Source organism: Neofelis nebulosa, chromosome 12 (genome assembly GCF_028018385.1).
Source record: "Neofelis nebulosa isolate mNeoNeb1 chromosome 12, mNeoNeb1.pri, whole genome shotgun sequence".
In the NCBI taxonomy this organism is placed as follows: Eukaryota; Metazoa; Chordata; class Mammalia; order Carnivora; family Felidae; genus Neofelis; species Neofelis nebulosa.
In genome coordinates, this window is record NC_080793.1 from 71,281,750 (window position 1) to 71,302,745 (window position 20,996).

At 41.5% G+C, this 20,996-nt stretch overlaps 1 protein-coding gene across 4 annotated transcripts in view; it reads left to right on the top strand.

The window, feature by feature from the left end:
- RASEF (RAS and EF-hand domain containing) overlaps positions 1–20,996 on the top strand; it is a 79,796-nt gene that overhangs the window by 15,260 nt on the left and 43,540 nt on the right. For all 4 annotated transcript variants that reach the window (XM_058695613.1, XM_058695610.1, XM_058695611.1 and 1 more), the window contains exon 2: positions 18,714–18,860. In XM_058695613.1, the coding sequence (XP_058551596.1) occupies positions 18,714–18,860 (147 nt within the window). The remainder of the gene's footprint in view (positions 1–18,713; positions 18,861–20,996) is intronic.

Consider the following 20,996-nt stretch of genomic DNA (forward strand, 5'->3'; position numbering starts at 1 on the left):
GAACCTGCTGAAGCACTTGCATTTTAAGAGGGTCCCTGGGTGATTTGTGCACATTTTAAACTCTGTTAGGGAGGAGCACCTGGGTGGCTCAGTCCATTAAGCGTCCGACTTGGGCTCAGGTCATGATCTCACAGTTCGTGGGTTCTGGACCCGAGATAGGCTCTGTGCTGACAGATCAGAGCCTGGAGCCTGCATCGGATTCTGTGTGTACCTCTCTCTTTCTGCTTCTCCCCCACTCGTCCGCTCCCCTCTCCCTTCTCCCTCTCTCCAAAATAAATAAATATTTAAAAATTGTTTTAACTCTGCCAGTAAAATGAGAAATGAGAGTATGGGATTTAGCCACTTTTGCTTGGGAGTTGCTTATAAAGAAGTAGAGAAGACCCAGAAAGAGAATGTTGAACTTAGGTAGAAAATAAGAACTTGACGTATGCCAGAATTATGCCTTGTGTTGCCCCTGGTTGTCTGAAATCTGAATTGTGAAGTGTTCCTGACAGAATTTACTATGAAGATAAGTAATTGATACTTCACTGAATATATTGTGTATTTTGTGAATGTATTCTTCAAAGACGTACACATACAGAACAGTTCACAGAGCTTAATCTTCCTTGATCTTCCCAGATGGAATGCTCACGTAATCAGCATCCAGATCAAGAACCTGAACATTTTACCAATTTTTCCAAAGTCCCCAGTGGTCCCTTTCAATCCCTGTTGTCCTCAGCCCCAGAACAGTCATCCTTTGCCTTTTTTTTTTTTTTTTAACATCTATTTATTTTTGAGAGACAGAGAGGGACAGAGCACAAGTGGGGGAGGGGCAGAGAGAGAAAGAGACACAGAATGCGAAGCAGGCTCCGGGCTCTGAGCTGTCAGCACAGAGCCCGACATGGGGCTCGAACCCACAAACCGTGAAATCATGACCTGAGCTGAAGTCGGACGCCCAACCGACTGAGCCACCCAGGCGCCCCTGCCAGGGTTTTTTTGTTTTTTGTTTTTTGTTTTAATTTACATACAGGGCCCCAAACAGCGTATCTTCCTTCCTGTGCTCTACATTGCGTTCATGAGCTTGGAGTTGTTCATCTGTCATTTCCATTGCTATAGAGTATCCCTGTGTGTAGAGTATCCCATAAATAGATGGATTTACTTATCCATTTGGGAAATTTCTACTTTGTGGCTGTTACTGTACAATGAGCAGTCTGTCACATGTCTTTGGTAAACACATGGACACATACAATGCATTGCTCTTAATAACTGCAAAATAATTTAAGATTTCCTTGCTAACTCAGGGACATCATCATGAAGTCTGGTTTCATCCTGGGCTGTATAGTGATATCCCCAGGATTTGTGGAGATGGTAGTTCAGTGTGGCTTTCTGAGTTCCTATATACATTTTCTCTTCTAGCTGTCAGGCTACCCAGTGACACTTCGTGACTGTCAGTTCTTCCTTCCTGGGTACCTCCATCTGCTGAAGATTCACAAAGCAAATGATTAGAATTGTGTTTTCAAACCTCTGTTTGAATGCAGGTTATTCCTGTACTGAGCAGGGGTGTCATAGAGGCTGTTTTTTATTCTTTCTTGGCTTTCAACCTTCTTTGGATTCTTCTTGGTGCCAGATCCCTGAATTTTAGGTGGCTGGAGCGCTGTTGTCATTTTGAAATTATTATTATTATTATTATTATTATTATTATTATTATTTGCAGTCTTAATTTTTATTCCAGTTAGCTCCTTTTCCCATGTTCATTTTGAAAGTTCTGCAAAGTAGACCTGATAGTTCTAAAGTATCTTTGTAGAAACGATGATACTTGGATAAGCACGAACATTCAATTTTATTATTATGAATACATGTGAGAAATAGTGTCTAGTCAAGAGTAGGAGTGGGCATATGCTTGGATGAGCCCATGGGAGTCTGGCCAGGTGTGGGGGCTTTCACCTGTGTCATGGGCCTCCAGGCCAATAGCTGGTCACTGAAATTATTTTTCATGCTCTGTTTTTTTGGAAGTTTATTTATTTATTTTGAGAGAGAGAGAGGCTGAGAGCGGAGAGAGAAAATCCCAAGCAGGCTCCGTGCTGTTAGCACAGAGCCAGGTGTAGGGCTTGATCTCAAGAACTGTGAAATCATGATCTGATCCAAAATCAAGAGTTGGACGCTCGGGGCGCCTGGGTGGCGCAGTCGGTTAAGCGTCCGACTTCAGCCAGGTCACGATCTCGCGTCTGTGAGTTCGAGCCCCGCATCGGGCTCTGTGCTGACAGCTCGGAGCCTGGAGCCTGTTTCCGATTCTGTGTCTCCCTCTCTCTCTCTGCCCCTCCCCCGTTCATGCTCTGTGTCTCTCTGTCCCAAAAATAAATAAAAAACATTGAAAAAAAAAAAATTTAAAGAGTTGGACGCTCAACTGACTGAGCCACCCAGTCACCCCTTTAATGCTCTTTTTTATGAGTCTTGGGGAAATGCTACAAAAACTATCCATGGAGGTAAACACATACTACAGCTTTGTGCATTCTCCTTATCCACTCATACGAATTTTTATAATAATTTTATTGCTCATGTCATTTTATTAAGCCCCTTCTTTAGTACTTGGATTGAAAGCAACCATTCAACATCTATTTCCATTTTATTTAGTAGCGTTTGGGCCAATTGTATTGCCCAGAGGGGATGTTTTCCACGCACATGAGAGCAGAGGGCAGCTCATACCACAGGGAACCAGAACTACCAACCAGGGAAGAGTAAAGGTTTGGGATGAAAAATATAAACTGAGATAAATGTAAATACACAGCTCACTGAGATTGCCTTCTTTTTTTTTTTTAAATCTGATGAACCAGTGAGTTAAGATGATGACTCAATTAAGAGGCCAGTTGTTCTTTTCTTGGCTCTCCTGAGGGGCTGAGGTCAGATTCCTTCAGTAGATCGTGTTTGCAAATCTGAAGGTTGTTTGCTAGTGGGCTGCGGCTCTGGAAACTCCTAAGTGGATTTGTTTTCAGGACAACTGATCCTGGTATAATGTGAAAAAGTCAGATTTTGATAGGATTTTTGGCTGCTTTTTTTTTTTTTTTTTTAAATCACATTCCAGAAAATCACCCTTTGGGTGTTGAGAAAATCAAATGAAAAAGTAATTAAACTTTCCTGCAGGATGCTGGGAAAGCATTGAAATGGACAGTTGATGAGCAGTGGGGTGTATCTCGGGAAGCTTCTCCCTTGTGGAAAACACGCCCCAGGCACCACTGAATGAGACCAGCGGTCTCTCAAAAGGTCTTAGCTGTTGAAATGTCAGATTAATGCTATCAGCAGCATTTGACTTTAAAAGGGAAATGTGTTCAAAAACATTATGAGGAAACCTGTACAGTGAATTTAACTTTAGTTTAATATTTTGGATCCACCTCTTTGCGTAAAACAGAGAGACTGGAAAGCCATTATTGACTTATCTTTATGTTTGATGGTTAGGTAAGAAGGTATGTAGGTAAAAATCAATGATACTTTAAAAGAAGTAGATTAAAAAATTCTTTGCTATGCTTTTCATACAGTAACTAAACAAACATTGCCATGTATACAAATAGTTTTAAGGTAGTTCAAGGATGCCGTAGAAAAAGCTTTCTTATTTAATTACATGATCTTTCAGAGAAAACTGTAGTAACCCTCGAGAGAGGTTTTTAAGAAGGCCAGACCGGGTTGTATATGATGTACAACAAAATTTCTTGCCCATATCATCCATACACTGGCATAAGGTCAAGATTTAACTGTTCAAGAAAATGTGACTATAGCTTTGGCACCAGTTATCTTTCCATGATGTCAATAATAATTTAGCATTATATGAATAATCAGTAGTAGGTTTTTAACATATACTAAATACAAATTCAAGAAATATATTTGCTGCTGAGTGAACAGGTAGGATGCACTTATATCCCAGAATATGCTAATTTTAGGAGAGAAAAAATGTGCTCTTTAGTGGTACTCATGATTCTGAAACCAAAATGTACATGTTCGTTTGTTACAAATGCATCCTTGTTTATTAATGAGAAAATATAGTCAGGATTCACAACACTAGTTCAGCCATTCAGCTGGAGTTCTGATTTCAGCAACCTCAGAACACAGAAAGGTGGATCTGAGGTGGATGGACAACGAAGGCACCTGTGCCTATTAGAGATATTAGTGACAAACCTCTGCAGGACAGACAGTTTCTGGAGTAGACAATTTTGGACTCTTTCCTAGTATTATATGGTAAATATTGGGCACGTCCCCTGTTAGAAACAATGCAAAATGAGAAAAGGGAAAAATAAATGAAGGGCAGCAGTGGGTTTAGAGTAACAGTGTACGCTCTTGCCTGTAGGGTTGAGATGTGCTTTCTGGAAAGCCCTGCTTTCTCACAGCGTTCAGGAGGGGATTGGCCCTTCTTCCTTGGCAGTTCGATTTCCCTTAGTTAGTCTCATCTCTGACTCTGTGACCAGCAAGGTTCATCTGCTCCCTCCTCAGCATGGACTTCCTCAGCCAACCTCAGATCCAGCACAGAAGTCCATATTCTCTTCTCCTCTTCAGCTCCCACTGAGTCCTCCTTCTCTAGGCTCTGGCCTCCTTTATTCGTTGATGCAAGATCTGTGTCAGGTCAGCTCTCTGGTGCTGCAAGGGATATGGAGGCTGATAGGGTAACAGGGAAGGTAAACATTCACAGAACACAGTCCACAGAGCTTCAGGTGAAGTGTGGCAGGGGTTCTGAAGGGGAAGATTTCTTGTGGTTGAGACAGGGCAGGCTTCATGGAGGAGGCAACTTTTGGGAGAGCCTTGACTGATATGCAGGGTTCACTTTCTGAAAGAGCTTTTTATTTATTTGTTTGTTTTGAAATTTATTTTTTTGAGAGAGAGAGAGAGAGCGAGCACGCAAGCAGAGGAGCAGCAGAGAGAGAGAGGGAGAGAGAGGAACCCCAAGCAGGCTTCATGCCATCAGCAAAGAGCCCAGTGTGGGGCTCATTCCCGTGAACTGTGAGATCATGACCTGAGCCGAAACCAGGAGTTGGACATTCAACCAGCTGAGCTACCCAGGTGCCCCAGGGTTTACTTTCTAGATAGGAAATACAAAGGGTTTTGATTTGATCAGAGAGCAATATCAAAGTACACTTTGACCAGGAAGGGATGCATGTGTTTCCAAACCCTTTTTCAGTCTTAAAATTTGAAAAAAATGGTTAAGGAATGGGATGATGGGAAATCAACCAAAGTGACATATTTGATCTGAACATTGTCTCCTTTGTTGAAAATTTATGTATTACATGTTGAGCACTGTCAAAAATATTTGAGGACAGTAAGCACCTAAGAGTGCTTAGAATATGAGCAGGTTGAAGGAAATGAGGTAGGAAGTAGAGTGGTCAGAGAATTGATCCTCAAACCCAGAATTTTCCTGTGAATAAAATGAGAGAAACTAATATGCTTGAGATTATCTAACTTTCTTGGAATTGTATTTTATTGTCTGACAAATTGCTTTTATTATATATGTGGTCCTTGAAATAGTTCTACTCAAAAAGTTTTAAAAATAAGGTTATTTCTAAAACATATACACATTATATATACATTAAGGCAAAGAAAATCTTTTGATCAATCTTGTGACTGTGAAAAAATTGTGTAAGTGGAGTAGTTAGTTTTGGAAAATACTTCAGCACTTTAATCAGTTACTTATTCATCTCTACTTCTCATATTTCCACGAAGAATATATCTTTCTTCATTGTGGTCTTTTATGCTTTTTCTGCACCATAAAATTGTTTGTGATCTTCTTTAGAGTTCCATTTTATGATTATTAAATTTGAAATTATTGACATCAACATTGAGGCTTCTTTGAAGGTCATCATGTTTTTAACTGAGAAAACATTCTCTAAGCGCTGAGGTACAGTCATAGAGAAAATTCTGCCATAAGCTTAGAGCAAATTCTGATAAATGGCAGATATTCTCAATTGTATTTAGTTTTAGTATGGAGAAGTGTAAATACTGACGTATGTAAATATTTCCACCCTTGATGGTCACAAGTTCTATGCTTTCTGTCTTCAAAGTACTTTCAAAGTACTTTCTTTGACAAATACTTTGACAGATTTCTTAAGTTTTACAAGATAAGACTTGTCAGATGAGTTGTCTCCTACTATGATTCTTAGGAATGTTTTTCAGTACTGAGATGCTCCAGAATTGTAGGCCTTTTCAATTTCATTTTATTTTGGTACAGAGTATAAATTTAATCAAGTAAAAATAGGAGGTGGAGATATTCCAAATCAGAATTATGGAATTTTAGAATTTAATTTGTGCAACATTTGAGCTCTTAATCTGTTTAGTTCATCAGTGCCTTCCTGTTTTCAGGCTTATTTTTCAGTGAATTCCAACCTCTAACAGCTACAGAAGCTGAAGGTAGTTTTTATAGCTCCCATTGTTGACTAATTTGATAAAAGTTTTCCAGCAGCTTTTGAACAAAATGTAATGCCAACTTAGGGGACAGGTTTACAAAAAAACCATAGGATGATTTGTTAAGTAGTTCTCGAAAGGTTCAAATGCTTCCAAAACTTGAATGATGATAAGCCACGAAAAAAAGTAATCTCCACAAAAATGTTTAGATGCTGTAATGATATGTGTGAATATATTTGAAATTCTGATAGCTACAGCTTTTCTTTCAGTTGGTAAGAATATCAAAGCCTGTTTGGATGCAGTCATATGCACCACTGACAGTTCCACATGTATTTCTACTCCATACATTTCTTAATTTAGTAAAAATTTAATTTTTAACTAAAAGATTTTTACTAAAAGTGCTTTCGTTTTATATTGCACTGAATTTATAGTCACATTTGTAATGAGTTTGGATGTTTTACCTTCAACAAAATGAAGTTCCAAAAGCTTTACTCTGCATGAAGTGGATGGAAAAAAACAAAATCAAACCATTATTGGAATTAACTCCACTGATTTTCTTTTAGAAGCATTGATGACACTGATACAAAACTGGCCTCATTTATCTCTGTAGAGTTCCTTTTCTGCTAACCAGAGACACATAAATACTTGTTGCGTCACCATGTGTATTTGTACAAGAAAACTTGGAAGTGAAAATACACAGAATCGGGGTGCCTGGGTGGCTCAGTCGGTTAAGCGTCCGACTTCGGCTTAGGTCATGATCTCACAGTCCGTGAGTTCGAGCCCCGCGTCGGGCTCTGTGCTGACAGCTCAGAGTCTGGAGCCTGTTTCGGATTCTGTGTCTCCCTCTCTCTCTGCCCCTCCCCCTACTCATGCTCTGTCTCTCTTTCTCAAAAAAAATAAACGTTAAAAAAAAAAATTTAAAAAAAAAAAGAAAATACACAGAATCAATTTAGAAAGATAGTCTTTTGATCTAAGGGAAGGGTCATGCTTTGCATGCTTTCATTCTGCAGCTGCATGAATGAATTGTAGACCCTGAACAGTTTTCTTAAAAGATGTAGATGCGGGGCGCCTGGGTGGCTCAGTCGGTTAAGCGTCAGACTTCGGCTCAGGTCATATCTCACGGTTTGTGAGTTTGAGCCCCGCATCTGGCTCTATGCTGACAGCTCAGAGCCTGGAGTCTGTTTCAAATTCTGTGTCTCCCTCTCTCTCTGCCCCTCCCCCTACTCATGCTCTGTCTCTCTTTCTCAAAAACAAATAAACATTAAAAAATTTTTTTTAAAAATGACGTAGATGCTTTTAGGAGATTTGTTATTTATTATCTTCTGGATTTCTTGCGGTTAATGGTATCAGTCTGGTCCGCCATGGTGGAGGCTAAATGTTGACAAACTTTTTTTTTTTTTACAGAAACTTCTTTTGTTTAGAATGTTTTTAGATTTACAGAAAAGTTGTGAAGACAGTACAGAGTTTCCTTATAACTTGTACCCACTTTCCCCCAGGATTAACATCTTGTGTTGGTGTAGTACACTTGTTAACAATTAGTGAACTGATCCTGGTACATCTTTATTAACTTAAGTCCATACTTTATTAATATTTCCTCAGTTTCTCCCCAGTGGACTTTTGTGTTCCAGCATCCCATCCAGGACCACATTCCGTTTAGTTGTTATATCTGCATCGGTTCCTCTTGGCTGTGACAGTTGGTGAACATGATGATCAAGTTACACATTTATCACCATCATTTTTGTAGAAAGGAGATTTGGTACTTACCTTTTTAAAGCATGAACCTTTGTTTGTTCTTTGAAGTCATTGCTGCTAGAAGGGTTTATTGCAAAATGTAAAGGCATTACCATTCAATAAAATAAGTTATACATGTAAGTTTTACTAAAATGGTTCAGTTACAATAGCAAGAGCATTCTAGTTACTTTTTGTTGCTGTGGGGCAGGGTGGTCCGACTTCTGTTTTCTGTACCAATTTCATGTACACTGTGCCTTTAATTTCCTAATTTCCCATTGATTTGGCCACACAGCCGCCTGGCTGCCCTGTGCATCTTGCAGGTAGTGGCACAATAGGCTGGTTGCCCGGATGGCCAGCAGGGCAGCCGTCCCCAGCCTTTCTCCACCACCATCTGAGATCCACAAGAGTTACCTGTCTACAGCTTCTCTTGTCTGAGCCTAATGTGTCTTATCAGCGAGCATTCTGTTCCTTAGTCCTGAAAGAAAAGGCTTAGTTACACTGTGTCTGAAAAGGATCAGGAAAGGAGAGATGGGCTTATCACTGATTGTCTTCTGATTTAGCCACCTGTTGGTGAGAAGTTTCTCCACTGCACGGGTGGGGTATGTCACACACCACTAGGTGACAGCAAGAGGTAAAAGGGTACAGATCCACAGCTCACCCTGGCTTATTGTAATGCAGCTGTTAATAACTTCGGTGCATAGTTAGTACATAGTTTAATAATAGTTACCTACTGTTAATGTAGCTTTTTGATTAGCATTTATCCAGAATTTTCCTTTTTTTTAAGTCAAGACAGAATACAGGACAACAGGATAAACTGAGATTCTCCCAGGCAAACCTGGGAAGGTGACAGATGTCTTCTAAAGGAAAATTTTGAATAGGAACTGATGTGGCACTCTTTTATTTTCTCGCTAACTCCCATCTTTCTTACCAAAACAAAGAGATTTTCAGTGAAAATACACCAGCTTGCACTAACATTACTAGATTATGCCTACATTTAACTTGATGCCAGGTAAATTGATAGAAGAGAAATACTGGGGGTATGAATGTGCAAGGTCAGTACTCTTAAGTAAAGAGGTATGTATTCTCACATACACCTGCACACATATAGAGCACGCTGACAATGTGATATCCGTATATAAAAAAAATTGTTCTGCACCTAGGGGCAAGATGTGAACGAAGGCCCGCCCGTTCCCTTGTGTATAGAAAGCTAGGCCTGCATTGCCCCATGCTCATTACTGTGCTCAGGGCCTTCTGTTAATAGACTTATAACAGGCATCAAAGGAAGGTCCATTGGCCCTCGGCTTGTTTGTGTAAATAAGGTTTTATTGGAGCATAGCCAAGCTCATTCATTTATGGTTTGTCTATGCCTGTTTTCATGCTACAATGGCAAGGTTGAGTATTTGCAATAGAAATCGTAAATGTTTTCTGACTGGTGCTTTACAGAAGACTTTTCCTGACTCTTTTGGAGCACTTGGACCCAATTCCAGCATGGGTGGGGGCTGACCTCTGCACCCCCTCCCCCACCAAAACCAAGCAATCCTTGAACACCAGCAGGGTGTTCAAGAATTCAACTCAATTCTGACAGTTGGAGATAACATCAGATGCCACAGGTTAAGGGTTCATCCCCCATCCCCACTGCAGATGCCAGTCACAAGCCCCAGGCTGTTACCTGTGCTTCTGACTGATTGGGTTTCAATTAATTCACTAGAGAGGCTCATAGAACTGGGGGAGACACCTACTTAACATTTACCAGTTTATTAAAGGCTATGACATAATATGTATCAGCCACGTGAAGGGATACCTAGGATGAGGTCCTAACCAAAGGAGATTCTGTCCTTATGGAGCTTGGGGCCCACCTTGGTGGCACATGGAAGTGTTCTGGCTTTCCCCAAACATGGAAACTCTCTGAAAAGGAGCAAAAAGATGTTCTCTTGGGTTTTTATGGAGGGTTCATTACACAGTCATGACTGGCTCAATTGTTGGCCATTGGTGCGTCTCCTCTCCCTGGAGGTCATGGTGTGGGGTGGGTGGGGCTGAAAGTTTCAACTCTTTAATCCTATGGTTGGTCTTCCTGGCAACCAATCACTCCCCTAGGATGGGATCCAAAAGTCACCTTCGGTAATAAAAAGACTCCCATTTCACCTTTATGGCTCTGCAGCTTTTCAGGAACTGTGGATGAATACCAAATCTATCTAAGAAATGTATTTTGGTCACCCGAGTGACCAAATACATATTTCTTATGAATCATTACATCACACGCCTGGACCATAAGCTTTGCAGACTGACCTCGGGCATGACCCAGTTCTCATTTTTTAGTTTCTTTGGCACTGGCACCCATAAGACAGCAGTTCTGTCTGTGATCTGATGTGGTCCACATCACACCACTTTTTCCCTTTTGGCCCCTTCCCAAAACACAACCCAGAAGCACACAGGAGATAACCCCTAGTTCTTTCTAGTGCATTGGGGTAGAGGAGTCAAGAGCAATAACAGACCATAATAATGGCCAACATTTATGGATTCCCTGCAGTGTGCCTGGTACAGTTGTGTGTGCTTCAGTAGGAGTTAATGGTCGCATTATGTGGTAGGTTCCATTACTGTCCTCGCTCTATGTCTGAGGAAACTGAAGCTCAGGAGGTTAAGCGTTTTGCCCTGGGTCACGAAGCCAGATGTGGTGAGGAAGCATTTGATTTAGCCAGGCCATTACACTTCCCCCACGCACTGTTCATTCATGACTGAGGCAGGCCTCAGCTGTTGGGAGTGTGCCCTCCCTAAACCTTTAGCACAGTGCCTCTTGCTGTTTCTGTCTTCCTCCCTCCATTGGTAAACTCCCAGTAACTAAATGTCAGTGATTTCAAATAGGAAGCAATTTACAATTTGAAATGTTTCTAGACTTTGAATCATCTCCCAGGGAGTTTCCATTTTAAAATCTTTGCTGGAATGTTACCCATATAAGTACTTAGGGAAGTAAAATACTCGTCAGGGTGATGGGAATCCTGAAGGAATTTTATCCGTGGGAGATGTATTTGGGAGGGGGCCTGGATGAGGCACTGGTGGTTGAACACCCAGACTAGATCATCCTCTGCCTGAGCAGTAGCAAAGCAGAGCCAAGGAAAGGCCAGGCCAGTGGACTGGCTTGTCTTTCTGTCTGTGGGATGGTGGGACTGAGTTGAAGAGATCATTACTTTTTTTTTTCCCTCTGGAAGGGAGAGCCGGAAATAATTTTGTAACTGAGTTAATGTTCTCACCTTTTGTGAGAACACCAGCGGGAATCACTTCCAGTCAGAGGCAGCTGGCTTCAGGCGGTTAGTGGGCCGAGAGGCACACTCTTGTCTGGAAAGAGAGACACGAACTTCACAGAGAGAGCTAATGCTGCCTTAGGGCCAGAGCTGGATTTGGCTGTTGGAATTTATTTTCTAGTCATTTGGGGTTTACTCTGAGATATGATGTACTATGTAATAAGAGTACGTTTTGAAGTCAGTACCTTTTACCTAACTTGTGTGGGGGTAAAAGGATAAGCCTTTCCACTTACTGACCAAATGACAGTATGGGTGGTTCAGGGCATCCAGAGAGATTAGCTGGTGTCACCTGAATAGGAATATACCCATTTTTATTACCCCCAAAGAGAAATAAAACTATCTGATTTTTAAATTATTATTTATTTATTTTTTATTTTAGAGAGAGAAAGAGAGAGAGCAAGTGGGATAGAGGGGCAGAGGCAGAGAATCTCAAGCAGGCACCATGCCCAGTGTGGAGCCGGACATGGGGCTCGATCCCATGACCCTGGGATCATGACCTGAGCCGAAATCAAGAGTCAGATGCTCAACTGACTGAGCCACACAGGCACCCTGAAACTATCAGATTTTTTTAAAAAAGACTTAGTTTTTAGAGCGATTTTAGGTCCATGGAAAAATTAAGAGGAATGTGCAGAGATCTCCCATATACCCCCTGGCCACACACTTGCCACCTTCCTCCATTTTCCAGAACTCCCATCAGAATGATACATTTGTTACAATTGATGAACCTACATTTATACATCATAGTCACTCATATTCCTTATTTTACATTAGGGTTCACTTGTGTACATTATGTGGGCAAAGGTATTGTGACATATACCCATTATTATGGTACAGAGTATTTTCATTGCCCTAATGAAATACTGTCTCCAGGTTTTACCTTTTCCAGAATGTCATAGAATTGGAATTAATATGTAATCTCTTCAGATTGGTTTGTTTCATGTAGTAATATGCATCTAAAGTTCCTCAATTCTTCTCATGGCTTCACGGGTCAGTTTTTTAGTGTTGGGCACTATTTTGTTGTCTGGATGCACCAGAGTTTATCCACTCACCTACCCGAGAACATCTGTCTGGGTTGCTTCCCAGTTTTGGTAATTATGACTGAAGTGGCTATATGGATTCATATGCAGGGTTTTGTGTGGACATAAGTTTTCAACTCCTTTAGGTAAATTGCTAGATTGTATGGTTAAGAGTACATTTAGTTTTCTAAGTAACTGTCAAACTGTCTTCCCAAGTGAATACCATTTTGCATTCCTGCCAGCAATGAATGAGAGTTCCTGTTGATCCACATCCTCACCAGGATTTGATGTTGTCAGTGTTCTGGATTTTGGCCATTCTAATAGGTGTTGTCGTGGTATCTTTTGTTTTCATTTGCATTTCCCTGATGCCAAATGATGTGGAGCAGTTCTTCATATGTTTATTTATCATCTGTATATCTTCCTTGGTGAGGTGTCTGTTAAGGTCTTTGACTCGTTTTTTAAGTCAGGTTGTTTGTTTTCTTACTGAGTTTTAAGGGTTTTTGAGGGGTATATTTTGGATGACACTACATTATCAGATGTACCTTTTGCAGATATTTTCTCCAGTCTGTGGCTTATCTTCTCATTTTCTTTGCACTTTCACAAAGCGGTTTTTAATTTTAGTGGAGTCCAGCTTTTCAGTTCTTTCTTTAATGGATTATGCCTTTGGTGTTGTATCTAAAACTTTGTTGCCATACCCATGGTCATCTAGGTTTTCTCCTTTCTTATCTTCTAGAAGCTTTATAGTTTGGCATTTTACATTTAGGTCTGTGATCCATTTTGACTTCATTTTGGCGAAGGGTATAAATTCTGTGTCTCTGTTGGTTCTTTTGTAAGAGGAAGCCCAGTTCTAGCACCGTTTGTTGCAAAGACTGTCTTCGCTCCATTGTATATTACCTTTGCTCTTTTGTCAAATATCCATTGACTATATTCATCTGGGTCTCTTTATGGGCTCTCTGTTCTGTTCTTGTGATCTGTTGGTCTATCTGATCAGATTTTACTTGTCTATAATTTTACACATTCTATGGCAAAGGAAAGTAGAAGTTCATGAAAACTTCTGAAGTTGTACATTTCTGGATTCAATGACAGTGGACTTAGATTTACCTTTATCTCTACAAACTTGTTTCAAAGTCCTTTGCTTAATTACCTGCTTCAGCCAAAACGTTGTGAAGATGGGAATAGGAAAGATGCATGCTTGATTAAGTTCTCACTTCATTTTAACACTTCCGCTGGATTCCTACTCTCTCAGTAACTGCCCTGCACCCCCACCGTGTCTCTGCTGTGCTTTCAGGCCCTGTGAGGTCCTCTGGCTCCTGCTAACTTCTCAGGCCACATCCACATCTGATGCTGCTGCTGTCCCTCCCCCACTCTGAGCTGTCCAGCCCCACCAGCTTCTTCCAGTTACCTGCTCCCTGCCCCCACCTCTTCAGCTTATGGTTACAGGTGCCTGGGACAGGCCACCATTCCCTCACTTCTTTCCTACTTTCTGCCTAATTGACATCTACTCATCCCTCAAGTAATCCCCTAAAGGCTGGTCATGTTCACCTGTCTATGCTGCCAGAGCATCTTGTACTTAACCTTCAAATGAGGGAAGGAACTCAGTCTGTTTTTTAGCATTTTACTTTTAGGATGTAGCATGGTGCCCCTTGCATGGCATGGATGTTTTAATTTCCCACGCTCATATATTAGTGTCATAATGTCAGTTTTCTTATGGCAGTCGCTAGTGTACAATGATGCAGACATTGGTACTTAATGCTGTTAGCTTTTGTTCATAGCAAACTGTTTGGGCTTTAGATCTGTTTAACTTATAGTTTGAATGAATAGGTTAGCTCCCTATTTTAATGCTTAAGGGAGCAAGACTTGGAATCTAATGGAGTCTTTTCCTAACAACCTTATTGGATCACTGTGTTCCTTAGTGCGGAGTGGTGTTGTCTGTGCTTGGCTATTCCCAGAGGTGCCCTTATTATTTTTTTTTTTAATGTTTATTTATTTTTGAGACAGAGAGAGTGAGTGAGCACACAAGCAGGGGAGAGGGAGAGAGAGAGATTGGGAGAGGGAGAGAGAGAGATTGGGAGAGGGAAACAGAATCTGAAGCAGGCTTCAGGCTCTAAGCTGTCAGCACAGAGCCCCACAAGTGGCTTGAACTCACAAACTGAGACTGTGACCTGAGCCGGCAACCACCTGAGCCGCCCAGGTGGCCCCCAGAGGTGTCCTTAGACCAGAGGTGTGCAGGCATTCTAAATACCAGCTCTGCTACATTACATACACATAAAGGTAGATATAGACGTGCTCTTCTAAGTAAAGTGTTAATCCTGTGAAAATATGTGACCCTTTAAAAATTTTTGCACATCTTAAGCATACCTGTTTTTCTTCCAAGTTCATGTAATAGCCCTTTCAGCTTCAGTGGGAATATTTGTGATTTAAAATGCATATTTCCCAAGATAATTTTATTTTGGTTTTTATTTTTTATTTTCCCAGGGACAATTTTAAAATTCTAAGTTGTAAATTTTTCGTCAGTAATTAGCCATCACCGCTGTCCTTTTTTTTTTTTTTTTTTTTTTAACAAATGATCTTGTAGTTTATCAGACAAGAAGATGAGTAGGCTCAAGTTTTAAACATTTAAAGCTGTTTGATAATTCAGTGTGTGTTGTTATCTGATGTCTTTCTCAGCCTTTCATTTGATCTCTTTCCTTCAGACGTAAATTAGATTACTTTTAGTGTTAGGGGCTCTCCCAGCACTGAAGTGCAGAGAGCGTGTTTTGTCTTGGCTAACTAAAGCATATGATTCGACCCTCTGTTGGTACCGAGTATTTGTCAAGCACACCTATAAACAGGTGTACGTGGTACTTGTGAATCCAAACGTAATTGCCTGAGATGAGTCCCTGGACTTAACAAATTAAAAGAGCTTCAGGCTTGTCACCACCGGGCACCACACTCAGCACCCACCTGTGCCACCCTGGGTTGGGCTAGAAAAAACCAGATCTGTGTGTGTGGCATTGTGCATCCTCTGCTTGTTTAACCTTTGATGGCAGGAGCAAGGACACGGGGGCGGCCGGTGACTGTGGCACTCTTAGCAGAATAAAGATTGTCTTGGCACCAAATAGTGGCACCAAGTCTGCTGAGCTGAAGAACCCACATGTGTTTAGCTGCCTGTGTGCGGGGTACAGCATTGAAAGCTTGCATAGAGGGACCAGGTATCATCTCTTGTTACAATAAAACATTTTTTGTCTTTGTTTTTTTCCATGAGGTGTCAGAATTGCCAGGTACTTTCTGGTGGCTGTCTCAGCATAATCCAGGTGGTTCTCTGGTTTCACAGATAGAGACCAAATGAGGCACACAGGAATATGGGGAGCGGGGGAAGGTCGGAATGTGCCTTATTGTCTCCTAACGTGCTTTCCCCAAATAGCTTTAGGCAAACCAAATTTTATGAGATTATCTCATTTTAATCTTAGTCATGCCTTCCTTCTTTAAAGGAGTCTCTTTGTGATGTGGACAATCCCTGCAGCGATAATATACATCCTCCTGCAAAGTAGGTTTTTAAAAATCTTGGTATGTTAAATCTTCTTCATGCCCTTGGGACCCCTGAAGACCAGCTCAACATCTGCTCTTGGCACGAAGAGCTAGTTTCTCCATGGGGAGCTGGACTCGAGCCAGAGGGGCTGAGATGGAATCCTGGCTTTGCTATCAGGACAGTGCTTACCTGTCTCTGTCTCAGTTTCCTCTTTGGTAAACAGGATACTAGTGGTAACTTCTTTATAGGGTTGCCAGGAGGGTTGAGTGACTAGTACATAATAAATGCTAAATCACTGCCTGGACTACATATGGAAGGTGCTTAGTAAGTATCTGCTTCAGTATATGAATGCTTCAGAAGAGTCTTTTGTTTCCTTGAAAGAGAGGGGGTGGTGGTGGTAAAGACTTAACCCTGGTCATAGAAGTTTTTACGTAGTAAATACAAAGCTAGCACGGAAGAGGATGAGGAAGTAATTTAATCTGGAAGAGGATGATTAAAAAAACAACATAGGAAACTATAATGCCAACTTTTTAAGTTCAAACTGACTATAACAAGTTCCAAGTCATAGTGGCTTGGAACAAACTTACAAAATACAAACTTATTTCTTTCTCGCGTGTCATTCAGATTAAAGTGGTCAGTCAGCCTTGCAGGGCAGGTGACCTCAGTGTGGGGACTCCAGAATCCCAGCGCACTCTATCCTGTGTCTTTGCCATATTAGAGTTCTCCACTTAAACTATGAGGATGAGGAAGAGAGATGGAAATAGGTAGAGGAGTGGGAAGAGAGGGAGAGGGAAAGGGGGTGGAAGGAGAGACACACAGAGAGAGAGAGAGACAGACAGACAAAAATGAGTATAAGCTGAGGATTTTATGAAGGATTTTAGGGAATAAGCCATGAAGTGGCAAACACACCATGTCTCTTCCCACTCCATTGATCAGAACTAGTCACATGGCTCCGGTGTACTTGCCTGCGGTTCTGGGAAGTAGCTTCTCCCTGTGTGCCGGGTAAGAAGAAGCAGGACAGATGAGCATTCCAGTAGTCTGTAGCATGATGGTTAACTATAGAACCTATCTTCTGATGATGGCAGATATTTTCTAGAATCGATCTGTTTGTATACTTCACTGTAAACCATCCGTAAACCATAACTTCTTTGTAATGTCAAGACCAGCAAAGGACTTGAGAAGATTTAGAAATCATTATGTGTCTTTCTTATTTTTGAAATTTGCAGAAAGTCAGGAAATCTGATCTCTGCTTCTGAACATTTTATTGTGCTGTTAGCCACTAAACTAGGACTCTAGGTGACAGTATCTTAATGGCCATCTCTGACAGGCAGGTCCCTATTAAGGAGAAAGTTTTTATGTTTTGTATTCTGCTGGTGATCCGTAAATGACAAAAGGCAAAGAAGTTAATGATCCAGTTATGCACTGAGGTTGCATGGGACAATATAAGAGTATTTTTTGTTTTGTTTCCTGCTCTAGTAAGTACAGCTCACTATTGCAACTAGCATTTGTACTCCACTCTGATGGGAACGGTGATGACTGCTTTCTGTCTTATATCAAATAAAGTGACTTCATCCTGCAGGTTTATTAATAACATTTCACTTGAGCAGTTCTTTTGAATCATAATTGGCATCTACACAGATTGAACAGTTTATTTAAGACCTAGGGGATTTTATAGCCACATGGGCACCCCTTGAGGCCATGCTTAACTAAGCTTCTAGGTTAATATATACCTCAGATTTTTCACTGTTTCATAGTTCAGTGGATTAATTTTGAATCCCGTTTCTAATGCAAGGTTCAGATGTCTAACATAATTGGGAAGCAAAATAGTGTTATGGTGGATCATGTGGTCTTCAGCCTCAGACTGGGGTGGCATCCCAGCTCTGTCACTCAGTCACTCAGGGACTTTTTATCGTTGGCTCTGGTTGCCTAGGTATCTCTAGTAACAAATACCAGACTGGGTGGCTTCAACAACCAAGATTTCTCACATTTTTGGAGGCTAGAAGTCCCAGATCGCGGCGTTAGCAGGGTTAGTTCTTTCTGAGGCCTGTCTCCTGGGCTTTTAGATGGTCACCTTTCTGTGTCTTCACAGGGTCTTCCTTCCTTCCTTCGCGTACCAGGTCCTGAACTTGAGTCAGGGGCACCGCGAGCCCCCCTGACTCACTCCTTTATCCTCCGGCAGGCAGGCTGCCAAGGCGCATCAGTTTTTCTTTTGAAATGACTCTGGAGTATTTGTCTTTTAATAAAAGTTAATGACAAATAGAATTGTCACATATAAGTATATATGAATTTATATGAAGTAATTTTTAATGGACTATCAAGTAACAGGTATACTCACTCTTCTGATCATAAATGCTGAAATATGTCTTATTAGAGATTGGTGGAACACGTTATTAATCGGTTTAATGGTTAACTCACTTTTTTTCTGTATATCTATTTTTTATCTTTCTGTTAAAGGAAAAAAAAGAAAAACAACAGTAACTCCCTATCATTCCCTCCCTATGCACTGGTCTACATCTTCTAACACTAAATCATGACCTTATAAAACTAAATATATACAGTTTTTATTTATCCAGTAATCCCTCAATAAATCCAGGAAAAAATGAGCTTGCTGTTCCACTTAAAAAAATAATACGGAGAATAAGGCAACGCCATCTCTTCCCTCTCTTCCGGTCCTTCTATTGTTGCTTTTTTCTTCCTTGGTTCTTACGTATCTTATTCCTCAAAGTATTGTGAAAATTTGCCTTTTTATTTTTTACTTGGTTTAATTTAGTTTTTAATTTTAATTAAATTTTTTTTTTTTTTTTGCAGAAAAGAGCAAGTCAGTACCTTGTATCTAAACATCAACCTTGTGGAGCCAAGACTAATTCAGCCATACGAACACGTTATAAGGAACTTCATCCGTGAGATCAAACTGCAGAGCACAGAAATGGAAAGCCTGGCCATTGCAGTGAAGAGGTATTAGAACCTTTCCTTTCTCTGTGGCACGCGGGGGTCCTTTAACTGGCTCTCTGACCAGGTGGCACGTGGACTTAACTGCACTGTCGCATCATGTTGTGGGTGGGCTTCCTGAGCCTCAGGAATCTGGAGCTGCCTAAACTCAGCCAGCTATGAGGGCAGCTGCGTCGGGCAGTACTTTGTAGGGGCGGCCAGCAGCCCATCAGTAGGTCGCTGTGACCCTGTCATATAAACTTTTCAAGGCCAATGATTCCATACAGACCAGTTCAGAGAGATTTGTTATCTTCTATCCAGCCACTTGAAACGTACGGGAAACTTTTCATCCAGAGAGGCAGACAGGACTCCCATTTGAAGCCTGGCCTCATCACTGACAGGTGTGTGACAGGCAGGTTTCTGCATCTGCAGAATGAAACGATAAATATTCACCTTCTCAGGATGTTGAGATGCAATCGATGATGTCATGGCTGGAGCCCCTGGCGCAGGCTTAGTGGTGGGACTCTTCCTCTCTCCGGCCCTCCCCACCCAGCCTGAACTGAAAGCCAAAAAGCTTTAATCGCGTACTGTCATGCAGACAGTTTGTGTAAGCCATTCATCTTATTGGTTTTACCAGCAGCCCAGTGCAGAGAAAGAGCTTAGATATGTTACAATCCAAACATCAGCCTTTTTGCCCCCCGGAAGGACCACAGTCCTTTGGCAGTAGTGGGAAAGAGGGCATGTTGTTTGCCCTAATTCCTGGGTGTTCTGCCCCACAGATGCTCGTTGCTGCCATCTGTTTTACCAACATCTCCGAGCGTGCAGCACGTCCTGCTGGTCTCTGCCAGAACTTGTGACAGCCTCTTTGATAGGATGTGCCCCATGTGCATGGAGGCAGGAGAGGGCTATTCCTCTGTCTCTTTATTCTTTCCTTCAAAATGATGATCAAACTATCTAGTTGACTCTCTGCAGTAAGTGAAGGGAATTAACGTACAGAAGAGTAATGTTTTAAAACATTGATGCTAAGTAGGACTTTGTATAGTGCTGGGGTCACGCAAGAGTTGTACCATTCACAGGGGGTTTCTTAGAAAATTTTCAGTTCCTGACCCTGAACTTCTCCCTCAAGTTTGCCTGCTAGGGGCTTTCAGTAGGATAGGAGGGTGGTCCTCTGCATTCCAAATTCTGTAGAGCATTATGGAGCTGGGGGTGATTCACAGACACACATGTTGAGATTTTAGAGCGTCCAGTGAATACGTCTTAAAACAGACTAACTTCCCTGTACACACACACACACACATATATACACACAGACTCACACAAAACCATGTGGAACACACAGACACACACACACACACACACACACACACATACACATTTACATGTGACCTTTAAGGATGTTACCATGTAAACCCATCGGGGAAAAAAGAATGGGATTCTTAATGTTCTCATCAGCAGCCAGGCTGCTCTGCTCCTGTGGAGTGAGTGTGTCATGTGTGTTGAGCTGTGTTAGTGCTTCTCTCCTTCCTGCTTCTGTGTTGTCTGGGTGGAATCCAAAGTCAGGCTCTGCCCTAGCTGTCTGAGACCTCGCTGAAGGGCTTACATGACAACTGTGCAGTTATCTTATGTTCTTACCTGAGGGCCATCCGTCCTCACCTGGGCTTTTTGGTTGGGGGAGGGTCTCCATCTTTTCGCCCTGCACTTGGACCTGAAGAATGGTCCTAGTGTCTGGATGGGAGCCCTGGACTAGGTTAGAGTGGACAGTCTTCATCTCATTAGACATTTCACTAGGAGTTAGGAATTGCTGGGGGCAAACACTGTGTCATTATAGAGTACCCCAATTTACCAAAAAAAAAAGTTGCTCAGAAATGAGGAGGCAGAAAGAACACATTCAGGAGCAGTCTCAGATGCCCAGATGTTTAGAAGGAGCATCTGGATATCTAGAAGGGGCAGTTGGAAAAATGGTCATAGAGGGAGAAGGGATATGTGGCTTGGCTGTTTACATTCCCAGAGTTGACCAAATCAAACCAAAGTTGCTCTGGAGATATGTAATTCCTAGATTTCAGACAGTAAGTATTTATAAACGAACCAGAAATAGCTGACTTTCTAAACCAGGTTAACATACCTTTGGACAAGCTGTAAGGTAAGGATGAAGAAAACACAAGC